Genomic DNA, 23,519 nt, shown 5'->3' on the forward strand with positions numbered 1-23,519 from the left:
TTTGGAATGAGAATGGTGTTGGTAACACACCGATGGTTTGGTTTTTTGCTAAGTCAAATTTAACCCTAGTCAAGGACATTTTTTTCCTGCCTCCATGCTCTGCCGGTAAGGAGGTTCAAAAAAGAAACTGGGAGGAAGCATAGCCAGGACAGGTGATCCAAACTGACCAAAGGGATATTCCACACCATAGGGCATCATGCCTAGTATATAAACTGAGAGGATTTAAATGAAAGGGCATTTGATCTGGGTTTGGGAATGGGGGGGTCTGGCTCTGTTCAGTGGGTGGTGGGCAATTGTATTGTGCAGAACTTGCTTTTTTCCTTTTTGTTATCGTAATTATTATTATCTTTTACATTATTACTGCGTTTTACTTTGTTTTCAATTATTAAACTGTTCTTATCTCAACCCACAAGTTTTACTTTGATTCCAGTGGTGGGTGGGGGGTGTAAGCGGGGAGTTGAGCAAGCAACTGCCAGGTTTAATTTCCATTTGGGTTTAAACTGTGACAATAGGATGAGGGGAAATGGCTTCATACTGGAAAAGGGCTGGTTTAGATTAGATATGTGGAAGAAATTTTTCTGATGTGGGTGGTAAGACACTGGCACAGGTTGTCCAGAGAAGTTGTGGCTGACCCATTCCTGAAGTGTTTAAGACCACACCATCCAGTAACACTCTCATATGTGTATCAGGAAGGTGAAACCAACACATTAGAAAACCTAGAGGAGCTCTCCCCACTCATGCTACCTACTCTGACCTGTGTAAGGTTGACAGACTGATTGCTGCAGTCAACTTGAACTCTGAGTAATCTGGGTATCAAATTGCAGATCCTCTTACACAAAAAACTCCTCCTTGACATTTTCTTGTGCTCTGTTCCATGCCTGGGCTTCATTTTCTACAGAAGAAAAGTATGATATCCTGAGTCTTCTAGGAAAATTAAAATAAGCTAGTACTTGACTATGGCACTAGATTTTTCTAACTTAAACACTTTTGGTCAAATAAATATTTAAAATATATTTTGATTAAGTAACTGTTGTTAGTCTTGCTGGTAATCAAGCCCTAAGGAAAGAAGGGGAAACTCAAACAGCACTAATATTAGTCAGCAACCTAAAGGGATCTTTCAAAATTTAAATTAGTCAAGATATGTCAGTATAATATTGGAGCAATGGAGTAATGAATCAGGGCCCTGGGATTTCCTGTTGCTTGTCAAATATAGGTATACAAGGAAGTAAAAAAGAAAAAAAAAACAAAAAGAAAAATGTTTGGGTCTCAACTGAAAATTTGCAGAAGTCCAAGCAATTTCTGTGTGACTTCAAAACACTTCAGCTCTGAAATATGGTGAGATATAGAACTAAGTAAAGATTTTGATCTTCAAGATCCTTTTCTGGTGAAAAAAATGTGTTAGGTGGTGTTGTGAGTATATATTGACTGGTAAATTGCTCATTTGAGAGTGGAACTGTCACTTTCACAAATAAAATTCTAGAAAAATACGTTTTTACTCCCCTGGAATTTTTATTTTATTAAAAATATATTAAAAATACATTGGGGTCCAGATTACTTGGAATTTTCTCCCTCTTCCATTAAACTCAAACTACTTTCAGTTGAAATGAGAAGATTTTCAAACATTTTTTAACCTTGCTGGTGAAGAGAAACTGTATAAAAGACCTGAGATAAATCAGTGGGTTTTTTTTCCAGGAAGCCTGTGCCATGCCAGATTTATAATGCTAGCTCCTACAAACTAGCAAATTGTGCTAGTGTGTGTCCTGAAATGTGTGATGTGGCTGATGATTTACACAAACTGGTGCTCTTGAGAGAGCTTGAATTACAGGAGGATTGAGATGAGGAGCTACTTCATTAACTCCATATGATGGCAAGAAAGAGAGGAACATGCTTGACCACGTTTACCTGGAGCAGCAGGGGAAAGAGATTTTTTTTATCTAGTAAAATGGCTCCCATTTTCCATTCTTTAGGGAAAGTTTAATTTTATTTCTAATATCTAAACTCATTCTGTTTAAGTAAACTAGAATAAGTGGCACTAAAATAACAGGACTTGCCCTCCTCCTGTCAGTCAGTGCTGTAGAAAATGCTAGAAGATGCTGTCCCTGACCTAGAAGGATATAAGCTGACCAGGCAGAATATAAAAGCCCTTCTCACTGATCTCTCCACATGCTAGTGAGCTGCAGACCTGGGCTTTGTTTTCAAGAAGTAAAAGGTCTCTGTTTCTTCACTGATTCCTGGCAAGGGTAGGCACTTGCTGGGTACTTGCACTCTGACCCTCCTGCATCTCTGGTGGTACAGCAAAAAGGGCGGGGGGAACATGAAAAAGAGGACCAGAGGTAAAGCAGTTACAAATTTATGTGTAGCCTAAATGAGGGTGAGAAAGTTCAATATGGTTATTAATTGTTATTGTTTTATGAAAAATACAAATCTCTACTCAAATAAGCATTGACAAAGAAATCTGGAGTGACAAGAGTTGGGCAATTAATTTCTTTCATCCAAAGCAGTGTCCTGCCAGCCAGCTGTCTACCAGCAGCTGACAATTCTGGGTCAATGAAGCTGTAATTTGCTGAGAAGGATGTCAGGCAGAGAAGGGACAGATGGATGGTCAGTGTAGTGGGTGAGGCATAGGGGCTCAGCTCAAGCCTTTGGTGTGGTGCCTTGAAGGGGGATGGGAGAAATGGGAGGACAAGAGCTGGAGAAGGTTATCAGGATGTATTTCCTTTAATGCATCAGGATCTGTTGTTTGTGTGACCTCTCTGCTGGCAAAGAATTTTGTGACAATTATTTCTTTCTGACTTTTGTTTTTCCCCCTCACAGCACTGGTGATGGTCCTGAATAGCACAAGTGTCAGCTGGAGTGCCCGCATTCAGATGTTCCTTACCTTTTGTAAGCTTGTAGCTATTCTGATAATTATAGTCCCTGGAGTTATCCAGCTAATTAAAGGTATGAAATGAAAAGTAAATTCTTTTAAAGAGCTTTTATCTTTACCCTTAACAGTCTTTCCCCACTTACCTCCACCACATAATGCTTATAGCAACAAGATCTCTTAATTATTCTGTGCTTGTTCAACTGAGGCTCTGTACTGTCATGTCATTGATAAGAAGTGGAACTACACTGGGACGAACTGGTATTTCCTTCAGCATGCCAATGAGACTATTCCAATCAGACTTGCTTTTCAAAGGAGCAAGTCCTTTGAAACTTCTCTGTAATCTGTCTTCCCTGTAATCTGTCTTCTCTGTAATCTGTCTTTGGCCTGAACTTTGTGACAGGGGCAGGATGGGATTTAAAGGCAGATGCACATGCACCTTCCCAGAGCACAGGCCTAGCCCAGGCAGGGTGGCTACTCTGACTGTGCTAGTCCCTAGTTGTGGTACATGTGTGTGGTGCTAGAGGGGGCTCCCAATTCACAGAACCGCAAAATTGCATGGTGCTTTGGGTTGGAAGGGACCTTAAAGATCATCTATTTCAAACCCTCTACCTTGGGAAGAGATATCTTCCACTAGGCCATGTTTCTCAAAGGCCCATCCAAAGCCTTGAACACTTTCAGAGCATCCTGGGCAACTTCTCTGGACAATCTGTTCCAGTGCCTCATCACTGTCACTAGGCGGAATGTTCCTAACATGTAATCTAAACATTCCCTCTGTCAGTTTATAGCCATTTCCCCTTGTCCTGCCACTACATGCCCTCTTTTCACTAATAGATGCCCAGATACCTGTAGAGACTTTCCCATTCCAGCCCTCTGAGCAGCAAGTGTGAGATGGTGACAAGCCCCAGGTCACCCTCCTTACAAGTATACAGAGCACAAGCAGCCATTTAGCACACCGGGGCAGAGTAGGGAGCACTCGTGAGTGTATTGGTGGCAGATTTTATCTAACAAAAACTATCACAGTTTTGGGCTATGTCCCAGGGTATGCTCTTTTCTGATGTTTGCACCCAAGTGAAGAGCACAGTGTTAGTCTGTGCAGTGAGATTAGTTTCTCAGGGACAGGTGGCTCTCTGTGGTTAATATAGACTGAAATAAAAATTTTCCTGTGTAGCATTCTGCTGATTCACTATTTTTGTTCTCTTGTTTTTCACTTTCTTTCTGGCACTTGCAGAACCATTTCCTGTTGCACGTGACATATGAAATGTGCAAAATTTCTCTCTTTTCCCATCCGCCCCACTTTCTCTAGACCTTTGGAGCAGGTCAAACCCAGGTTTGCTTGGGGATTGTTGCCCTGAAGTAGCTCAACTAGTGTCCCTGATTCTCCACTGGGACATTCTTCTGGCCACAGTTTCACCCTTAACCAAAAAGCCTCTGATTCAATGGGAATTTTGACTAAGGGCTTAGTAAAAACAGAGTAAAGGGTAGAGGATTTGACTCACTGCTAATTTAACTCTGAATTAATTAAGTTTCTCCCTGCTCCATATCTGTGGAGGATCATTGCTTCTTAGGAAATCTGGGATATGGTGGGGGTATTTTACAAACAATAAAGCACTTTGTAAATGAATAAGAGCATAACAAAAATGTTGCATATTTGCATTTATAGATATGTAGATAACTCTTACTTGATGTAATATTAATACAGTATTGATTATCACAGTAGGGGGTTACTAAACTCATTTTTCAATGGTAGAAATGTTTCGGATTTTGGGTTTATTTATCTTATAAATGTTGCTTCTGAATGAAATGCCAGCAAAGTTCCTTCTGATTAAAACATTGAACAAGTGAAATTTTCCACAACAAAAACTACTGAGCTCATTCTGCTTTTTCATGTTGATGTAAATCACTGCTGGAAATGACAGAGCAGTGAGTGTCATCAAGCTCAGAATGCTTTGAAAGAATCTAATAGGTCAAATTCTCCTATTGCGTGAATGCAGATTCTACAAAGCCTTTTACAATTGCTGGCAGATTATGGCTGCAAGGGTTGGGTCAGAATTTAAAGGTCAAGGGCAGAACTTGATGTCAGTGAACTGCTGGGTGATTAAATGTTCTATGATGTGTTATATTTTTTTTAAGTAGTTATGATCAAAGAGCTTATTTGTCAACATTTTTTTTTGGTTGATTTTGCAGGAGAAACACAGCACTTTAAAAATGCCTTTGCAGGGAATGATGCCAGTATTATGGGATTGCCACTTGCTTTCTATTCAGGAATGTATGCCTATTCAGGCTGGTAAGTGGATGAAACTTATACGTATTTGTCCTGAAAACAAACACTAATGTGCTTTAACAAAGCTATTAATTTATATGAAACAATGAGTAGCACATTCTACATCTTTTGCCAAACTACATCATACAGCTAGGGTACTTGTCACCTCTGTTCCATTTACTCAGTGGTCATTGTGCAAGCATCTCTGCAAAGGAAAGATTTTTCTTTTAAAGTGTACAATATATAAGCATACACTGACCACCAAAATAATCACACCACAAGAAAGGAATATTATTCATTTTTTCATTAAATATTTTCATAAAAGGATAAAAGGACTAATGAAGCTTTAATTTTTTGAAGTCAGCAATTATATTAAAAACAAATCTATGACTCTGTTACAAAGTTGTGTGGCCCTTAGCCTTGCTTTGTGGAAGCAGTATTTGACAAGTAAGAATAAATGAGATTGGTATGGACCACAAAACAGAATGAAAATCTAGATTTTTTTACACTTCTTGGTCTGAAAGATTTGGACCATACTTAAAAGAAGTGCAACTGGCTTCCACAAAAGTCAGGTGTGATTGACTGTGAGCAAAGGTATAAAAATCAACCTTCAAGTATCCTGCTTAGAACTTTCAAATTCTTTCTATTTTTCCCCCCCAAAGTACACAGCAGCTGGTTTGAAAGGTGCTGCCGCTTCTCGAATCTGCCTTTACAATTTATTCATGCTCATGAGGGCTCTGCATTGTGCAGTGCCAAAGGGCTTTCGCAGCAGCAGCCTGGGGGGAAGAAAGCAGACTACAGTGCACAGAGTGGGCTTACTTTGAGATAGCTTTATCTGCAGGTCTCCCCTTTGCTCTCCATAGCCTCACAGGCAGCCAAGTTCTTTACCTTGCACAAAAGGCGAGGGCTGCAAGATAAGGGGTTTATTTATTTAATTTGAAAGGACAGTAGGCCGAGCGTTGGAGTTCTCTGCCCATCTGTAACTCCCTGGTTGCAGGAGCATTATAAATGTGCACACTGAAGTATGAACAGAACTTTATATACTAAATGGCAGCGGGGGAAGAAACCCAAGAGAGTCCAAAGCCTTTATCTGGGATAAATATGTAAGAAAAGAGCCTGGCATTTTGAAGCCTCAAAGAAATGGAATTGATTATGTGGAGAATCTCTACTTTATTCCCCCTCTCTCCTATAACTGACTCTGTCTCTCATATCCATACATGTGATGGTTTCTCACTTTTTAAATATTAAACTAAGTTTTTGTATGAAAGCAGTTTTAAAAGCTCTTTAATATTATTCAGAGTTTCTTTCCTGCAAAATGCTTCATCACAAATACTGTTATTCTGTTGCTTCTTTCCCATTTTTCGCATAAGGGTTCAAAGCCTTGCAATAAAAATTACCCCTTTTTTCCCCTTTACATCTTCTGACTTTTATATCAAGGTCCTTATTTGCCACTTATTAAAGAAATTAGCAGGAAAAAGACCTAATTTGGCTAGTGGTTCTTCCCAGCTGTCTATTTCTCTTTGTCATCAGCTAAATTTCATCACTTCAGATCATGGAGGAGCAGACCATTAAGTGGAGTGGCAATATCCTTGCACTATCAGTTTCATGGGGCTAAATCAATACAATTAGCTGAATATGAGGGAGTGTTGGAAGTGTTGGTGGTGTGCCCTAGGATGCAGAAAGAATTTTACACATAGCTCACAAGACTATTAACTTTTAACTGGTAACTTTTAATGATACAGCTTTAAAGAAAAGAAAAGTAGTATCTCTTCTGTGTTCATCCAGCCAAGAGCAAGTGTAGACTATGGGGTATGTAAAATGTTGGCTGAAAAAGGACAAGTGGAGAAAAGAATGTAAGGAAACATGTCTTTGCATCAATAAAAGGACTGATGCTGGGCTATCATAGAATGGTTTAGGTTGAAAGGGACCTTAAAGATCATTTTGTTCCAGTGCCCCTGCCACTAGACCAGGTTGCTAAAAGCCCTGTGCAACCTGGCCTTGAACAGTTGCAGGGATGGGACATCCACAGCTTCCCTGGGCAACCAGTTCCAGTGCTCCAGCACCCTCACTGGAAAGACTTTCCTCCATATATCCAACCTAAATCTTCTTCTGTGCTCTATGCACTAGAAAGTTTAAAAACAAGTAGCGATGTTTTTGCATAAGGTGACAAAGAATTTCATGTGCAGTCACAAAATCCCTATTTTTAAAACACCATGAACCAGCATTAACTTGTTCTGCTAACTCAGTTCTGCACGGCTCCCAGACTTCCTGACAGGTTAGTTACTAGTGGTTTATTCGCTGCAGCACTTCTGGCTCAGGTGCCATTTGTCTTTCTGCACAAGAGCAGAAGGCCAGCATAGGTGCTGTATTGACTGCTCTGTTTCATTAGACAGAATCTGACTCTGAGCCTGTCTCTGAACCAGGCACAGTTGTGATCCAGCCAGGCACAGACCGAGTGCTAATATATGTAGAACAGAGGGTTCAGTGCCCTTAAGGCTTATGGTTGCTTTGTATGCGGGGCTGTGCCTGGTGAGCAGCTCCTATGAATTCCCATACAGTGCTCTCTCCTGAATGCTGCTGGAATATGATCAGAGTGCAACCTGTACTGGAGGTTGTGCAAGAGCATGCAGGGCTAGCAGCCTGTGTTTGAGATTCTATACAACAAACTGGGGTGAAAGTTCTTGGTTTAGGAGGGGTTTTTCTAAGGCTTCAGTTATTTGTATTGTTAAGGAGCCCTTGCTGAGTACTCTGATGAAACTGTAAAAGGCAGCCAGAAAAAAATAGAATATAAAGCTTGAAGTGTGCATGTGTGTGTGTATGTATGGAATTAGGATAAACCATTAACTGTGTAGTATGTCAGGGAAAAAATAACTTAATTACACACTGATTTTACATAGTTACTGTATTTTTCTTTTCCTGCTTTGCTGTCTTTTCTGATAATTCTTTTCCTGAGTGTGGGGATAAGGGAAGATTAAATATCACTCTCTCCTTAATCCAAACATGGGCCTGCAAAGCCTACTGTAATTAACAGCAGTGCTTAACTAAAAGCATCTTCTTGATTCTTAGTGAGAGAAATACAGAATAAATATATAAGAATATAAGAATAAATCTTATAATACATTTTATAACTATTTTCTAGGTTTTACCTCAATTTTGTTACCGAAGAAGTGGAAACCCCTGAGAAGTATGTACTTAATGTTTTGCTTGGCTTTTGAGAAATGGTCATGAAATTTAAAATGTTATAAAATTAGTGATCTTCAGAAGTTTTGTATGCTGGTCAAGCTGCTTGCCTTCCAGCAGATCTGTTATCTATTTGAATTGCAACTGCTTGAAGATTTGCTATTTCTAGTCTGTTGTGACCTTATTATGTATTCTGCTTTTATCTGCACTGAAAGCAAAAATTTAAGTAGATCTCTAGGGCTCTGACTCTCCCCCTCAGGATACGAGTAACTATCAGTGGCTCCTTTCAGTGGAAGTTACTGATATCCTGTCAAGGAAATCTTGCCCAAGAAACTTATCAGCTGCAATATTTGTCAGTTTTGCTGTGTTTGAATATTAATCAAATACTTAGTTCTACTTGTTTTAGATGTCTCAGAAATGCAGAATCTTGAATACACATCACAAAGCATTCAATCTAATTAAACCAAACAGGGGATATGGGTTGGAGTCTGTTTCCAATCAGAGATGAATACTCCCACATCACCTGCCTGAAAAAACATGGAAAGTTATCCTGTTAGGGAGAGTTTGATTTGTCCCATCTAATTTGGTAGATGTGCTTTGGTACGTGGGGCCAATAATAAAAAGCTATTAATGTTTTCTAAAAGTTAGAGAAAATGTGCCTTGCCAGATCAATGTGTTTTCTTTGAGAAAAAGAAATTATTTACTTGGCAAAGAAATTAATGGCTAAATATAATTTTCTTTGGTTTTTAAAATAAGATAGCTGGCAGGATACCAAATTACTTTTAAAACTTATTGTTTTAAAAGGAACCCCAGCACTGTACACTCAAATATGAATTTGAGACATATAGGGAAAGAAAACCCCAAGCCATTGATTGGGAGCATGCAGAAGATTTTTGTTCGTTTCTTCAAAGTCTGAACCAAACCTGGTGCTGTTTCAGAGATGTTTTGAAAATAATTTTCAGGAAATGGATGATAAAACATGAGGTAGATAGAGAGACTGGCAGATTTCCATTGTTTCAGTGACTTTGAGATGTGTTGTGTGTTAGCGGACTCTTGGATGTGATCTTGATATGTGGAGAGAGATTTGCATGACCAGAATCTCAGACCAGACAGATGCAGGTGGAAAATACTGCATTAATATTTGTGAGTAATCATTATGACAGATACCCTTGTACAAATGGGTTTTTCACTGGTAATCTTCAGTTCTGATAAAACACCATTTTAGGAGCTGAGGTTTAGTTAAACATGACTCTGGATGTATTTAAAGTGTGTAGATGTGGCACTTGGGGACATGGTTTAGTGGGTGGACTTGGCAGTGCTGGTTTAATGGTTGGACTCAGTGATCTTAGAGTTCTTTTCAAACCTGAAGGCTTCTGTGCTTTTAAGTCATTTGTGTCAGTCAGTGGAAAGCAGCTGGCTAAAGATTCCCACACACATGAACTCAAGCTGGATGATCTGGGGTTTAACTACCAAGGATCTGTGCTCTTTATAAAATCATGAGAGGCAGACACTAAAATCAAAAGACAACCTACAGGTTTTTTTACTTTTGAAAAATTGTTGTGTGACAGACTGATTTTAAATGTGAAACTAAATGTAGGTGTGAAAGTATTCTGGTCCAGGACATCTACTACTTCAGAAAATTCTGGGGAGATAGGTTAGGAGCCAGAGGCTTGGTGGTGTGATTAAACTCAGCTAGAAGCAATATAATTTGTAAATTATTATGTGGTTATCATCAATACTGTGTGATCTTTTTATATGTGCAGATGTCTACACCCTTTGTGACTTTTCAAACAGTTCTGTGTCTCTGCAGTTCTTTTAACTGGAATTGTTGGTAATTTTCATTATAGCTATTTTTATATATGTTGAGTTTTTTATTATTTGAGTCAGAGTGCCTATTTTTTTAACATTTTTTTCTCTGCTGCATAGGATAGAAAAGCATAGTTCCTCTCTTTTTTAAAAGATAAGCACCCCTTGAAGCATGATATATCTCAGTTAAGATAAGTGGTGCTGGTTCAATTCTGATGGTTTTTTCCATTGCAGCTAGATGTGAGGGAAGAAGACTGTCTTTTACCATCTCGGGGGAACTTCTCTGTTCTCCAGGTTATCCTCAGAGAACTGCTAAAGTTATGTGCTGCTAGTGAGGATGTAGGACTGGAGGGCAAACCACATAACGTGGCTGGTTTGGTGTATTCCAGGATGGCATTGGAAAAAACCCAGCTCAATATTACATGTGCAATATTAGCACAAGGCTCTTAAAGCTTACCTTCATCACTCTTCCTCTCGAGGCTGCACTTTGAGAGGATGAGTAGATGCCCAGTTTTTACAATCTCCATGCTAAGGTATAATATAGAATAGAAGAGAGTGGGATTTTAAAAATTGCTAAATAAGTGGCAGGTGAAGGTGGGGCAAATGGATTGTTACTATCTGTGCTGACAGAGACCTCTGCACCAACTGTAAATGGGGATTCTGGACTCCCTTGAGCTGAAATAAGCAATTAAGTGAAACATTTGGAATATATTTTTTATCTGGTTGCCACCTGTGAATGGCTCTGTTGGAAAGATGTCCTGAACCAAGGCTTGTTCCACCATTGTTCCCAAAGCTACAGGGCAACGGATTAGTGTGGATTAATCTCAGTGGCAACTGTCTCAGCTGCCACTAAATCCAATGCAAATGTTAGATGAGCCAGTAATTGTCCTGCTGTTGTAGGCATTTATTAAGACTCAACAGCTTTTTTTTTTTTTTTTTTTGGGTAACTTAAAATGCTGTCTTTCATTCTTGCTGTGAGCCTTATGTTAAAGGTTGCACTAAGCAACCAGGTCTAGTCGAAGGTGTCCCTGCCCATGGGTAGGGGGCTTGGAGCTACAACTTTAAGGTCCCTCCCAACCCAAACCATTCTGTGATTTTACTGTATTGTACTTCTGTGTTGATATGATGTCACTGATTTTAAAAAGGAAGAGGAAAGTACAGCCTTGAACCACTTAGAGCTTGTAACGGCTCCAGATGTGCAATTTGTAATGTTTGTAAATGGCTAGGATGGATGCAAATTACATACAGCAAAGGAGGTGAGTACAATGAGATCTTCTGCCCTGCACCTGTCAAAGTAAATATTTGCCTGAGAATCAGTCACAGTTGTGCATTTCCAGATGTGCAACATCTTTGGAAGTAACTGAGGTGAAGGATCAGCTGCATTCCCATGTGAACCAGCAGGCTGCAAACCCCCAGTGAATGTACCAAAGGGATGTGCTAGGTTTACAGCAGAGGCATGGCAGGAATGCTCTAGCAGAGGGTGGGGATGAGACTTTGAGCACCCTGGTCTAGTGGAAGGTGGACACCTATGGCAACAAGATTGGAACAAGATGATCTTTAAGGTCCCTTCCAACCCAAAACATTCTGTGGAGGTGGGCTCTAGAATATATCCTGAGATATCCTGAGAATATATCCTGAGGAAAGTGGAAGCATCTGCTATTAGATATTAAGTTTCCCATATAGGAATTGCATTTCTTTCTGTGGTATATGGCACCAGGAAGACCTTTTAGAACATGGCATGTGTCGTTGGGAATGCAGAAGAGAGGCAGGGAAAGGGGGATGCTTGTGCCCTTGCCCAGTCCCCTTTGTGCTCCAAGCAGCTGCTTGTAGAGGCAGGAAGGGCTTTGGAGGCTGTGGGAATCTGTGGAGGTGCAGCTGCCTGCCCAGGCACAATAAATTCCACACTTAGGTCTATAAGTAGGATAAATACTCTGGGTCTTAGACACTGGGGTGCTGAGGCAATTTTTCCCCCTCTAGAGAGGGGGAGCAGAAACAGAGACAGTGAGAATGAGCAAAGGAGGGAGCAGGCACCCTTTATAGTATAGAAGGGAGAACAGAAAGACTTAAAAAAAATCTGAAAGTGAATGTCATTACTTTTTGAACAGAGTTTTGGAAGTAGTGTTGAATTCTCACTTCAGAAATGCCACTGTTCCTTCTTTTGTGTAAGGACATTATTATAGCCCTAATTATCATAAGATGCAAAAGTAGCTGTTTCTGTCTCTTGCTAAACCCCCTTTTGATGTCTCATTTTAAAGCCTGAACTTATTTCTTTATTCCTCTTTGTTCAAGTGCTTCTCTCATGCAGCTATTAGTAGGACCTGAAGAAACACGAAGTTAATATTTATTTTAGAAGAAGCTGTGGTTGCAGTGTTAATGTACAATTTTTAAAAATAGCCTGAAATAATTTTATTATCAAAAATATGTGGAACAACATTAAAATGTGACAACAAATTTCTTTTCCTCTTTTTGAAAATTATGCCTTGCATGTATGGGCTGGGTCAATGGCAATTGTTGTTTCAAATAAAATACCTAAATAATCCTTGAAACAGAACTTCACCAAACAAACTTGTGAAGCCACATCACCTGCAGGTTTGAACTTTATGATCTTACACTATAAGGATCAGTCTCAAACTGAGTTCTTATTGTTAAATAATAGGTGAATGAAGGAACAGCCAGGTCTCTGAGAGAATTTTTCACCTGAAAATTGGCAGGAGCCATGTTTTCTGAAGCAGGAAATTTAGAGGACTAGAAATCATGCATGTTGAACTTGCAGACTCATTTCTTGTACATAGTCTTTGATCTCATCTGTATTCTTGAGCACCCACTATGTACTCTCAAGAAACAGGGTGAGTTTTTTCAATCAAGACCCTGAAAGCAGCTTATGCCTGAAGAGCACTTCCCTCTTCCCTTCCTAGGCTGAACAGAGTCTGGGATCAGTGCTATAGTTCATCAAGTATTTTGGCAGTCTCCGGATGAGAAGATAACACAGAATTGTTTTCACATCACAGCAAAACCTTCAGAGCCTTGTCAAAGTCAGAGCCAGGTTGTGTCAGATGCTGGCCAAAGAGAATCCCACTTTAACAAAATTGAGCTCCATCCTCACTATGAGTAGATGATTGGCCTGAATACTTCAAGTTGTGGAGATTAGGGTTGTGTTGGAAGAGAGAAAAATATTATTTCACTTTAAGGGCAGGGATTAGACTCAAATTCCTTACTGACTTCAAACCAGTCTGTCATCAAGTGGGCAATTTGAGAGAGATGTTAATTTATAGCCCTTGTTTTATGAAGTAATTTTATTTCTTTGGCATTGTAGGTTATTGGTGGTGTTGTTGAACATAGGAAATATTTTTCATTTAGTGGACAAAAATAATAGAATTTCAAAGGATGTCGATTCTGAAAGCATTTTACAGCATAGATTACTTTGCAGTTGCAGTTAAGTACAGCTGCTATTTGCTATTTGGCAAATATATATATCCTTTCTTTTTTTCTCTCTCAATCTCTTTTTCTTTTTTTTTTTTTTTTTTTGCATTTCTTCCCCCCCACACCCAACCTTATTGAACCATTTCATTTGCAAATATTTCATTTCTGTTTGTAAAATAACTTTGGTCCAGCCCAGGCAATCTATCATCATTTAAAAAATTACACAGTGCGAAGAACATATTATTGAGATGTATAGTGTTTATAAGTGTGGTCTCAGAATGATAAATCATATCTTGTGGTGTTGAAAAACCAATAAATGAAATGCTTTGCTATGACCTTGGGGTCTGAGATCAGTCAGTTTGCCTATTAGATTTTTCCAGTGTTCTTCTCACTTAATTTATTCCTTCTTTTCGAAAACACCAAGAAACAGTAGCTATGTAGCAAGTCACCAGAGCCTGATATCATCAGACATTTTGTAAAATCAGGATATCAAAATGTTTGATAAAATCTATTTTTATACTGTTTTTAAATAACGTGAATGTCATGTCTAGCTAATGTGCACTGCCCATTAATTCTAATTATAGAGTCAACTTTGCATGTATAAGGACTGTGTGAGACAAATAAAGTATTACGGGTGTTTTCTTCAGTCTGTCTGAGCATTATAGAGATGCAGATGGATGGGAGGGGAATGGTGGCTAAGATGCTATCTCTTGCAGCTCCCTTGTTATTTGTAGCCGTCTGATTTTTGGCACTTCTCATTAAAATGCAGCCCCCTACCAAAGTCAGTCAGAAACTGGAATTGCACTGTTGCTCATTGTCAATCTAGCCACTGATTTGGGATCAAATTTCCAGTAAGCAAAAGAATAAAAAGTCTTTTCAATGTTAAATGAGAGGATGCAAACCTTTGAGATTTCTGCCTCTCTGCTTTTTACATTTTTTTTCTGTTACTTTATAATTTAATGACAAGATTTACTCTGGAGAGGAATATTAATATCAGTACTCTTAGACACTAGAGAGGTTTATCTGCTTGGAGTTTGAAAGCTTTCTTGTGTCATTATCTTCTGCTTATTCCTAAAAGACACATTTGACTCCAATTCATTTTTTTCATGTCAGGCTACTGTGCCAAATATTTTGTGCAGAAGTTATAGAATTACATTGTGATATTTGACGTGAAGATAATCAAAAGAGACAAATGCTAATCTTTCCAGTATTTTGTAAAGCCCGTGTGAATTCATCAGATTACCTTAAAGGGAAAATCAGGTCAGTTAAGTGAGCATTTGCTTTTTTTCCTCTATATGTTACTTGTCTTGGTATTTTTTTGCACTTGAATACTTATTCTTCATCATAGAGTGAGGATGTTCTAATTAGCCTCTCCACAACTATTTTTATGTCTCTTTAATAGAATGTTTATACTTTCTAAATTTGACTGTATCTAACAGCATTACAGTCTGCTTAAATTTTTTCAGTTATCTGGGAGGCATCTCAGATGAGGTGTCCAAACCTGGTGAATTCAACAACAATTTCCACAGTTTATTTGTGCCCTCTGTAAGTGATAAAATTGTGTTTTCAGATCTAAGAAATCCTTTAATGGGGAGCTGAATCTTCCAAATAAAGAAAACAAATTAATTTACTAGCTGAAATGTACTTTCACGAAACCAAGCATGGGTTTTGCTATTTGTAATATGCATGAAAAAAATTTAATTAAGAATGTAATTCAGTAGTATTTGTGTATGTTTGAGAGAGACAAATAGACAATTACTAGCTCTCAGGGGAGCTGACTCACCAGCATGAGACTGTTCTTAATAAAATGATCTTTACTTTTGCTTTCTTGCTGATCTTATTAGTTCCTAACTCTTTGCATGACTCACATCTTCAGCTCATTAATTACTGTTTCTTTTAGAAATTACTAATATTAATTTCTGAAACTAAGTCAGTCTTGGATGCATGTTTTTAATGGATTCAGATTTCTGAAATGTCAGTATGGGAACTAACTTTTTTCCCTTCATAAATTTATTTTATCCTTTTTAGTTGAAGGATGCCACTCTTGCTGGAATTTGGAAATTCTCTTAGGAGTGGGACCTGAATATTCTGAGTTGCTTTGCCTTTATTTATATTTGTTTTTCACTCTTAGTTTGGGAGATTTTAGACCAGGCTTCTCAGGGCCCCATCCAACCTGGCCTTGAATACTCCTGAGTTCTGGCTCCAGCCTTTCCTCTCTTCACTCTTGCACTAGTTTGAAAGCAAATCAGTAAGAGATTCCACATCAGATCTACAATTTAATAGGAAAATTAAGATAAATGCAAAAAAAAAAGCTTAACCGACAGAGTCAGAATACGACCTGACACCCTATGGGTCAGGGTGTTGGTAACAGTCATATTGAAATGGTGGCTGCAGTCGTCCTGGAGTGACAGATGTGGTTCTGTTGAAGTGGTGATCTTGTAGAAAGGTCTGGTCTTCTCCTGAATGTCAAGTGGTGGTTATGTGGCTCTTTTCCTCTGGGAATTCAGTAGATAAGGCTACTTGTGGTGCTCCAAATCTCAGATTATATCCAAGATGGAATGCTTGGCTCCTCCCTCTGGGTGGAGCACCTCCCAATGGGATGATGTAATTTTATCAGTCATGCGGTAAGACTCAATGGCCCATTAACAGAAGATATTTCCTGGAGTTATCAGGGATGAGTCATGGAAGAGATAAAGAACACTCCTCCACCTGGTTTTAACAGGTGGTAACAGAATACATACTTTTGGTTACATCTTACATTGTAACCTAAGACAACTCTCCATCCCAACCCCCATGAGATGTGCCATAAATACCCTAAGCTTGACCGTCTATTGGTTCTGCTGACAAAAAATGCGATATAGTCACATGGGATACATACAAATGATTTAAGGGTTGCAACTTGCTTGTGAGCCCTAATTGGGTTCTGTCTGTGATAGGATTTTTTGAGAGTCACTGAATCCACAAAATATTTCCAACCAGAGGAAGAAGTGAAACTGTGATCTTAACTGTGTTAGCAGCTTGAGTTTAAAATGGGGAAAGGGTCAGAATGGAATTGAAAATGCTAACCCAAAGCAAAATCCAAATAATTTTTTTTCCTTTTTTTTTTTTTTTTTTTTTTTTTGTTAACTTCAATTACATCGGACTGGATTTTTGGATTTGATAATGTGGATTATCCTGTAGTCTTGTAGTGAAGACATTTCTTTGGCCCTGTAATTTTTGAGAGTTTCAACATAGTAGCTACCATATATAATTAACTGAGGATGGAGATTCGGTCTTTCTTTTCTTATTTTCCTTATTCTTGGCTGTTGAATGCAAATTCCTCCTGCCACACTTGAGTGTCCCCTGCCCCATAGGTGCATTAGGTCTTACTTCACAGCAGTGCTGTGTCACAAGAGAGAGGGAATAGAGAGCACAGCTGGAGAGCACAGTGTGCTGTGCAGTCTGAGTCTGGAGGGATACAGATGTATGCAGAAAACACTGCAAATCCCCTGCCTTGTCTTTGACAGATGCACCTTGTGTCTGAGCAACGCTCTGAATTCACCAGAGCAAGAGATGCAGGAAACAGAGGGTCTGGGAAGATGACTCACTGCATGAATTCACCTGTTATCTGGGTGATCACAGGGAGCAAAGGCTTCAGCAGCAGGGGTAACAAAAGGACTGCAGATTTCATTGGGCACTATTCCTTTTCCTTTCCTCTGAGACAGGCAGAGGCAGCCACTGTGTGTGCCTGCTGCTTTCCAGAGGCTGCGTGTTTTCCTTATGCATTTAATTAGGGACTAACCTAATGGATGTTGTTACAGTCTGCAATGTTCAGGGATGTGTACATGACACACATTCAATAAATATTATCAGATATTTTTATTTAATTTTCCTTTTTTAAATTTTTATTTATTTTTATTGTTTTTTTCCCCTACCCCATTTTTTGGATGCTTATGTCACTGTTGAGTCCTGTTGTGAAATTCTACACCATGGGAGAGATGTCTCTCAGGTGCTGTATCTTTGTCATTGGCTGCTGCTTTCTAAACCCCAGTTTAGCATTTGAATTGGTTCAGCTGTCTTCAGGTCTTTCTAACTCCTATTTCCATTTTATTATCTTTCTGTTTCATGTAAAAAAAAAAAAAAAGAAGAAGAAAGAAAAAGAAAAGTGATGTCTGTTTAGAAATTGACTGCAGTGAAGAGTTACTTGTGGCAGGGTTTAAACTGATATGCCAGTCAATGTTTAAATTAGAAAAGAGAGTGATGTAATCTATAATGTCTGTAAAGATTTGAAAGATGTACCTTGATCATTAATTAAGACAATAAGGATGTCTTATAAAACTGCACTTGAGAAGACTAATAATTCACTATTGAATGAAGCAAGGCAAGGTCACTTGTATAATTGCCTGTTCTAACATTTATATTCCTTGTATAAAATAATCCTACTATCATAAAAGTTGAGCTGAAGGCCATGGAAATATTCAGGACTAGGCAATGCAGTTTTCATACCTAAACTTTTGGGCACAATAAAGAAACACAGTAGTTGTCTTTTTCTATGTATTTGTTTGATTTTTATAGACTGAATTATTATTTCATACAGACTTAACTTGTAGCACACACCTGGCATGGGTGTTGGAGAAGAATGAGTGGGAAAATGGCAGAATAAAAATGAGTGCTATAGATGCACGGTTAGATACAGTATTGCTGTGCTGGGTTTTATCTGTGGATATGTGTGTTCAAATTATAGTGCTGCCTTTGCTCTTTTTCCCCTAACTGTCTGATATAGAATCTGATTCTAACTCCTTTATGTCTCAAAAATGTAATAAGGATACCACCAAGACATTAGAAATCAGGAAGGTAGTCAGCTACCTGAAAAATCAAATCTATTCAGCAAACGTAGGTGGAGGATGGAAGGAAAAAGGGAAATTGCAAGGGCAGAGAGTATAATACCATATTGATATATACCAGGACAGGGGGATAGTAGTGGTTCTGCTCTCTGTGTGCTGTTGGGAGGGAGGATGGTAAAGCAGGGTGGGAGTGCATGCTGCCTGAGGGATTGTCCTCCTCTAAGGCAGATCTACATTAAGGCAATACTTCAGAAGTCATTGCTTTGATATGTTTGTTTCTGTTTATGTAGACTCTGTGGCTTAGGATAAAAGAACCAACTTGAAATGAAAATTACTGAATGAATTCCTTCACAATTCTGGAGGCAACTGAAACTTTTTGAAGATTATTTGTTAGAACTATTTGATAATTCTAAAAATGCATCACTGGGGCAGGATCCTACTGCAGGAGAGATGGGTGGGAGAGGTTCCTGCAAACTCACCGGATGAATGGACATGCAAATGCCTGGGCTGCTGTGATGCATGTCCTTACCTCATTTTTTATCTAGGGCCAGTGGAGAAAGGGGGTCTGGACTGATTTCTTCTGAGGGGATGAGGATTGAGCAAACTGGTCAAGGGGATGGTGTCACTGCCCATGGCAGAGGGTTGGAACTGGATGGTCTTTAAAGTCCCTTCCAACCAAAACTATTGTAGGATTTCAATCTTTTGACTTGTACAAGTGACTTCTTTCATTAATTCGTTGGTGACAGTGGAAGGTATGGGTGAAGTTTTGCTTGCAGTGTACACAGAAGGGGCAAACATCTACATGGAAGTGGACACGTAGAATACAAGCCCTCAAATGGGTTTTCCTTTGCCAAACCTGTGGCACCTCTTTTGAGGAAGCAAAATCCAGGGAACTCAGCTGGAGCTTACTGCTCTCCCTCCGGCTCCAGAGGGGAGAAGGTGTGTCTCGGCTGCCAAGATTGTGGCTGGCTGCTGCAGAGGGTCCCGCAGCCACTCTGTTTCATGGAGCTTTGGTGTCTCCAAGGTGTGAGGATGTGACAAGCCCACGTGCTGGCCCTGTCTGTCCCTGTCTGTCCCTGCATTGGCTATTCAGTGTGTGGTGCATGGTGTCGTGCCACTGCACAGCAAACTGCTCCTTTCTAGGTCTCGTGGCTCATTTTGTTTGCCAATGTGATAACCTGCTGAGTGTAAGATTTGTTTTCTTTCCTGTTGCTGGTTTTACTCTTTTGTTTTTTTAAAATCACTTCTGTTTGTTTATGTGAATCATGGTTACTATGAATCAGCTCTCCTAAGGAAGTAAAACAAATGTTTATCCACAGTTTCTCTGAGTAGCTAGGAAAATTGCAGTCTGCTTTACCAGCAGGGTAATGTAATGCAAAACATTGTAACCTTCGAAGTTTCCATTGCCCTGGATTTTCCTTCATTTTCACCAGCTGAAAAACATGCAAAACTGTTATAGCATCAATTTCTGTTTCACTGAGGGACATAGCAATACCTGCACAGAAGGGTGACAGTTTCCTCTTTATGGGGAACCTGAGTTGCTCAGCAAAATGGTGGGAATAAAAATCCTTTGCAAGACTGATGTTCTGCTGTAGAACAGTGTATTTTACTGGAGAGATGATGGGTTTCTCAGAGCTGAGCAGCTCTTCTCTTAGCCACAGTGAAGGTTCCATTAGACATTTTCATTCTCTTTTGGTGGTTCATAAGCCAGAGGCCTGACTGGAATGACTGTAAAAGTGATGGGCAACAGTGTATTAGGAGTAGATAGAAAAATGAGTAAATTCACTTGGGTGACAAGTCCAGCTGAGGTGGTTCAGAACAGTCACTGCAGCTGCACCTCACATCTCCTGTCCTGGGTCCTAGGGGTGTTGCACTCTTTGTGAAAGCATGTATGTTTTATAGAACTTCTAGTGTGGGTGCTGCTCTGCATTGTAGATAAACCTCTCCCATATTTTCTCCTTCCCACTTTAAAACTGGAACCCGGTTTTGTCTGATGTTTGAGCTCTTATTTCTCAGTTTACCAATGGCATTAGCTCTTGTGAAGGTGACTTAGAGCACTCATCCTAATGTTTTGGTCTGAGATTTAAATCTGTGTTTCAAATAGCACTGAAATCTCACTGTAAACCCCAGTCAAGAGCATGAACTTCCTTATGAAATTGTAGATCAGCCTTTTCTCATGGGTACTGTCAGTGTTGTTTATAGCCTGGGTATAGAGAAAGAGGTCTCATAGCCATTTATCCTGGTATTTGTGAAAGCAAGCCACCCCCACTATATATGGTTAGTTATATAGGGCACCAACAGCTACTTTAATTCATAGTGCAGTGTTGTGATCTGTATGTGGTGCATCCTCTCCTGGAGCCAGAAGAGAATGACCCTCTTCTGCCACTTTTTATTTCCTTTTCTTTTTAATGTTGAATCTCAAAAATGAGGAAGAGCAGAGTGCTAAGGCAGTGAGTGTTAGGTAAGCAGGGTGTTATACCAGCACATGTAGCAGCATCTTGCTTGCCATTATCAGTAAATCTTTTATTGGAGCACCATTAGGCTGATGCTGGCTGACACCATCTGACAGAGGTGGTGAGATGACTGTTAGAGAAAGTAAGACAGCATTTTTTACTGGGATAAGATACAAAATCGGTGAATGAAATACAAACAAAGCAATAGGCAACAAAAATTGCAAGGGCCGTATGTTCTTCATTGCAGTCATGCACATGAGATTGGAGTTTCATAATGCACGAAGAGCCATTAACACATGCCATGCCACCATGAGTAGTTGCCATGGTCAAAATTCCAATAGCAATGGTATTATGCACACAAGAGAAGGAATATATTCCACTTACTTCACAATAACTCACTCTGACACATTTTTTGGTATGAGACATTAAATGGGGTTCTCTTATCTGATTGTTCATCTTTAATAGGTAGTGAGATTGCTGGCTTGTATTTAAGATATGTAATAGTCATATAAAAATGAGACAATTTGGCTTTGTACATCTTTCCTGCAGATGAGGACATAATTTCCTGTATTACAGCAGAATTTCCATCTGGGAGCATTGATCTTACCTAGTGAATGTTAAGATTCTTAATCCCCTGCACACCCCTTCACAGCATGGTGGCTGTCTTATGTGAGTGCTTATGGGTGTGCAGATGTTCATTTACAGTGTAGCTTACACGTTGATATTTGGCTGTGAATATATTGGAATTTTAAACACAGTGACAGTAATATTTGATGTATGGAACAACTATTGTTAACTAAGTGATCATTAGGCTTTTTAGTCATTTAAATTACAGTACAGCCCATATCCATGAAATGTAAACTAAGAGGATTTATATAAGATTATTAACGCTTCAGGGGTGCTGTGAAGTGAATAATCTGCATTTCACTTGTTGTGGTGCTGTGGTTTATTATGTCTATCCTCATTCACTTGTAGCACTTGCTGTTGAACAAGTGCTGTTATTTGCATCTTCACCTTGTCATTATGTTTTATTTATTGTGAAAAAGTGGACTATATAATAACAGTATTTAATTTTTTGAAGTGTGATGGAATGGTAAATCCCTTACAAGAATAGTTTTGATACCGTCATTTAAAAAGATCTAACAGCAATTTAGAGACTTCCTCCGTAGATAATGAAAATGGATAATGAATAGGAGCACTCTGGTATGACAAGAGGTTTAACTTCTATGTGGGGGTATTTTAAAGGAAAGAAAATTTGCATTCATCCAACACTGTAAAGGAATGACAGGCACTTCTAGTTTATCATATCTGTTTATTACAGGAAAAAACAGTTGCTAAGCAAAACCAGATAAAAGTAAAGATTTATCCACAAGGAACATAGAAGACCATGAAATTAATTTTCACTGGGCAAAACTCCCATTACAGAATAAGCTGCTTGTGAGTCTAAGGAAGAAATTTTTCAATGGATGTGAAAATAAGCAGAAATGCTTTAGGATTCTTGCTTGGTGACTGGAAAAGTCATGAGGAGAGGCTTTTTCTTAGTTGCAGGCTATCCCAGACATGAATAGATCCAAACTGTAGGGTACCTCAGTTTGATGTTAAGTGTTGACAGAGTCACGATGCTGTTCTAGAATGACCCTGGAGCGCAGTGAATTACGTATTTTCTCTGCTTTTATGAACACAATTTTGCCCACAGAGGCTCAAAAGCTGCCATTTGCTTTGTGTTTATTTTGGTTACTGAAAGTCCAGTTCCCCAGAGCTGGTGTTTTTAAATGGGGTCCTCCAAGAAAAATGAAGACTGAATTTTTAGCAGGATCTGTTGCAATCTATAGAAAAAGAGGTAATGATTTTAAACCAAAGGAGAAGAGGTTTAGATTAACTACGTGGAAGAAGGGGTTTACAATGAGGATTGTAAAGCAGTGGAATGGGTTGCCTGGGGCAGTGGTAGATGCCCTATCCCCAGAAACATTCAAGGCCGGGTTTGGTGGGTTCTGAGCAGTCTGATCTAATGGAAGGTGTCTGTGCTCTTCCCAGGGAAGTAGGGAAGTAGTACATGACATTTAACGGCCCCTTTCAACCTAAACCTTTCTATGATTATCTAAGTTTACTCTCAAATGCAGATGTCAGGGAGGCTGGTGCTGGACAGGGTGCTGTGGAGTGCCAGGGTATAGGGATTTTTAATGGCACCAGTACATGGTCCTTTTAAGGTGATGCTATGGGTCACAATAAGAGATGGTGTGGTAAATTCTGTATAAACCCTCATTATCACTTTCATTTTATGATTTTAGCATGGAAGAATAGGGCATTTTTGCAGAGGGTACACTGAACAATGTGCAATTGCAAAGATGAGTCAGCCTTAAAATCCTGAGTTTCATTGATTATACTGTCCAAGATAATTGATATAGGCTACTCAGTCTGGCTATTTCATGTCACTATCAACTGCAGGGAACTTGATTTGCAGCAGACTTTCAGGATTAACTCTCTAAGGTTAGGTTTAAGGTTATGTTTAAGATTTCTCATTTTGAACACAGAAAATGGAAACCTCAGCCTTACTGGCCATTTTGAAAATTGTGCATATTTTGATTCATGATATCACTTCATCAAAGAAGACAAGGATAAGCTTCTCTCCTATGCCTGTGATTGCAGTTTCAGCATTATGAAGGTTTAGTGAGAGAGAATTTCAGTTTACTATTTCCCTACTCAAAGCACAG

At 39.2% G+C, this 23,519-nt stretch overlaps 1 protein-coding gene across 5 annotated transcripts in view; it reads left to right on the top strand.

The window, feature by feature from the left end:
* The window catches only part of SLC7A11 (solute carrier family 7 member 11), a 64,659-nt gene that overhangs the window by 19,861 nt on the left and 21,279 nt on the right, over window positions 1–23,519 (top strand). For all 5 annotated transcript variants that reach the window (XM_068187876.1, XM_068187874.1, XM_068187877.1 and 2 more), the window contains 3 exons: window positions 2,815–2,940; window positions 5,051–5,150; window positions 8,266–8,310. In XM_068187876.1, the coding sequence (XP_068043977.1) occupies window positions 2,815–2,940; window positions 5,051–5,150; window positions 8,266–8,310 (271 nt within the window). The remainder of the gene's footprint in view (window positions 1–2,814; window positions 2,941–5,050; window positions 5,151–8,265; window positions 8,311–23,519) is intronic.

Source organism: Anomalospiza imberbis, chromosome 4 (genome assembly GCF_031753505.1).
Source record: "Anomalospiza imberbis isolate Cuckoo-Finch-1a 21T00152 chromosome 4, ASM3175350v1, whole genome shotgun sequence".
In the NCBI taxonomy this organism is placed as follows: Eukaryota; Metazoa; Chordata; class Aves; order Passeriformes; family Viduidae; genus Anomalospiza; species Anomalospiza imberbis.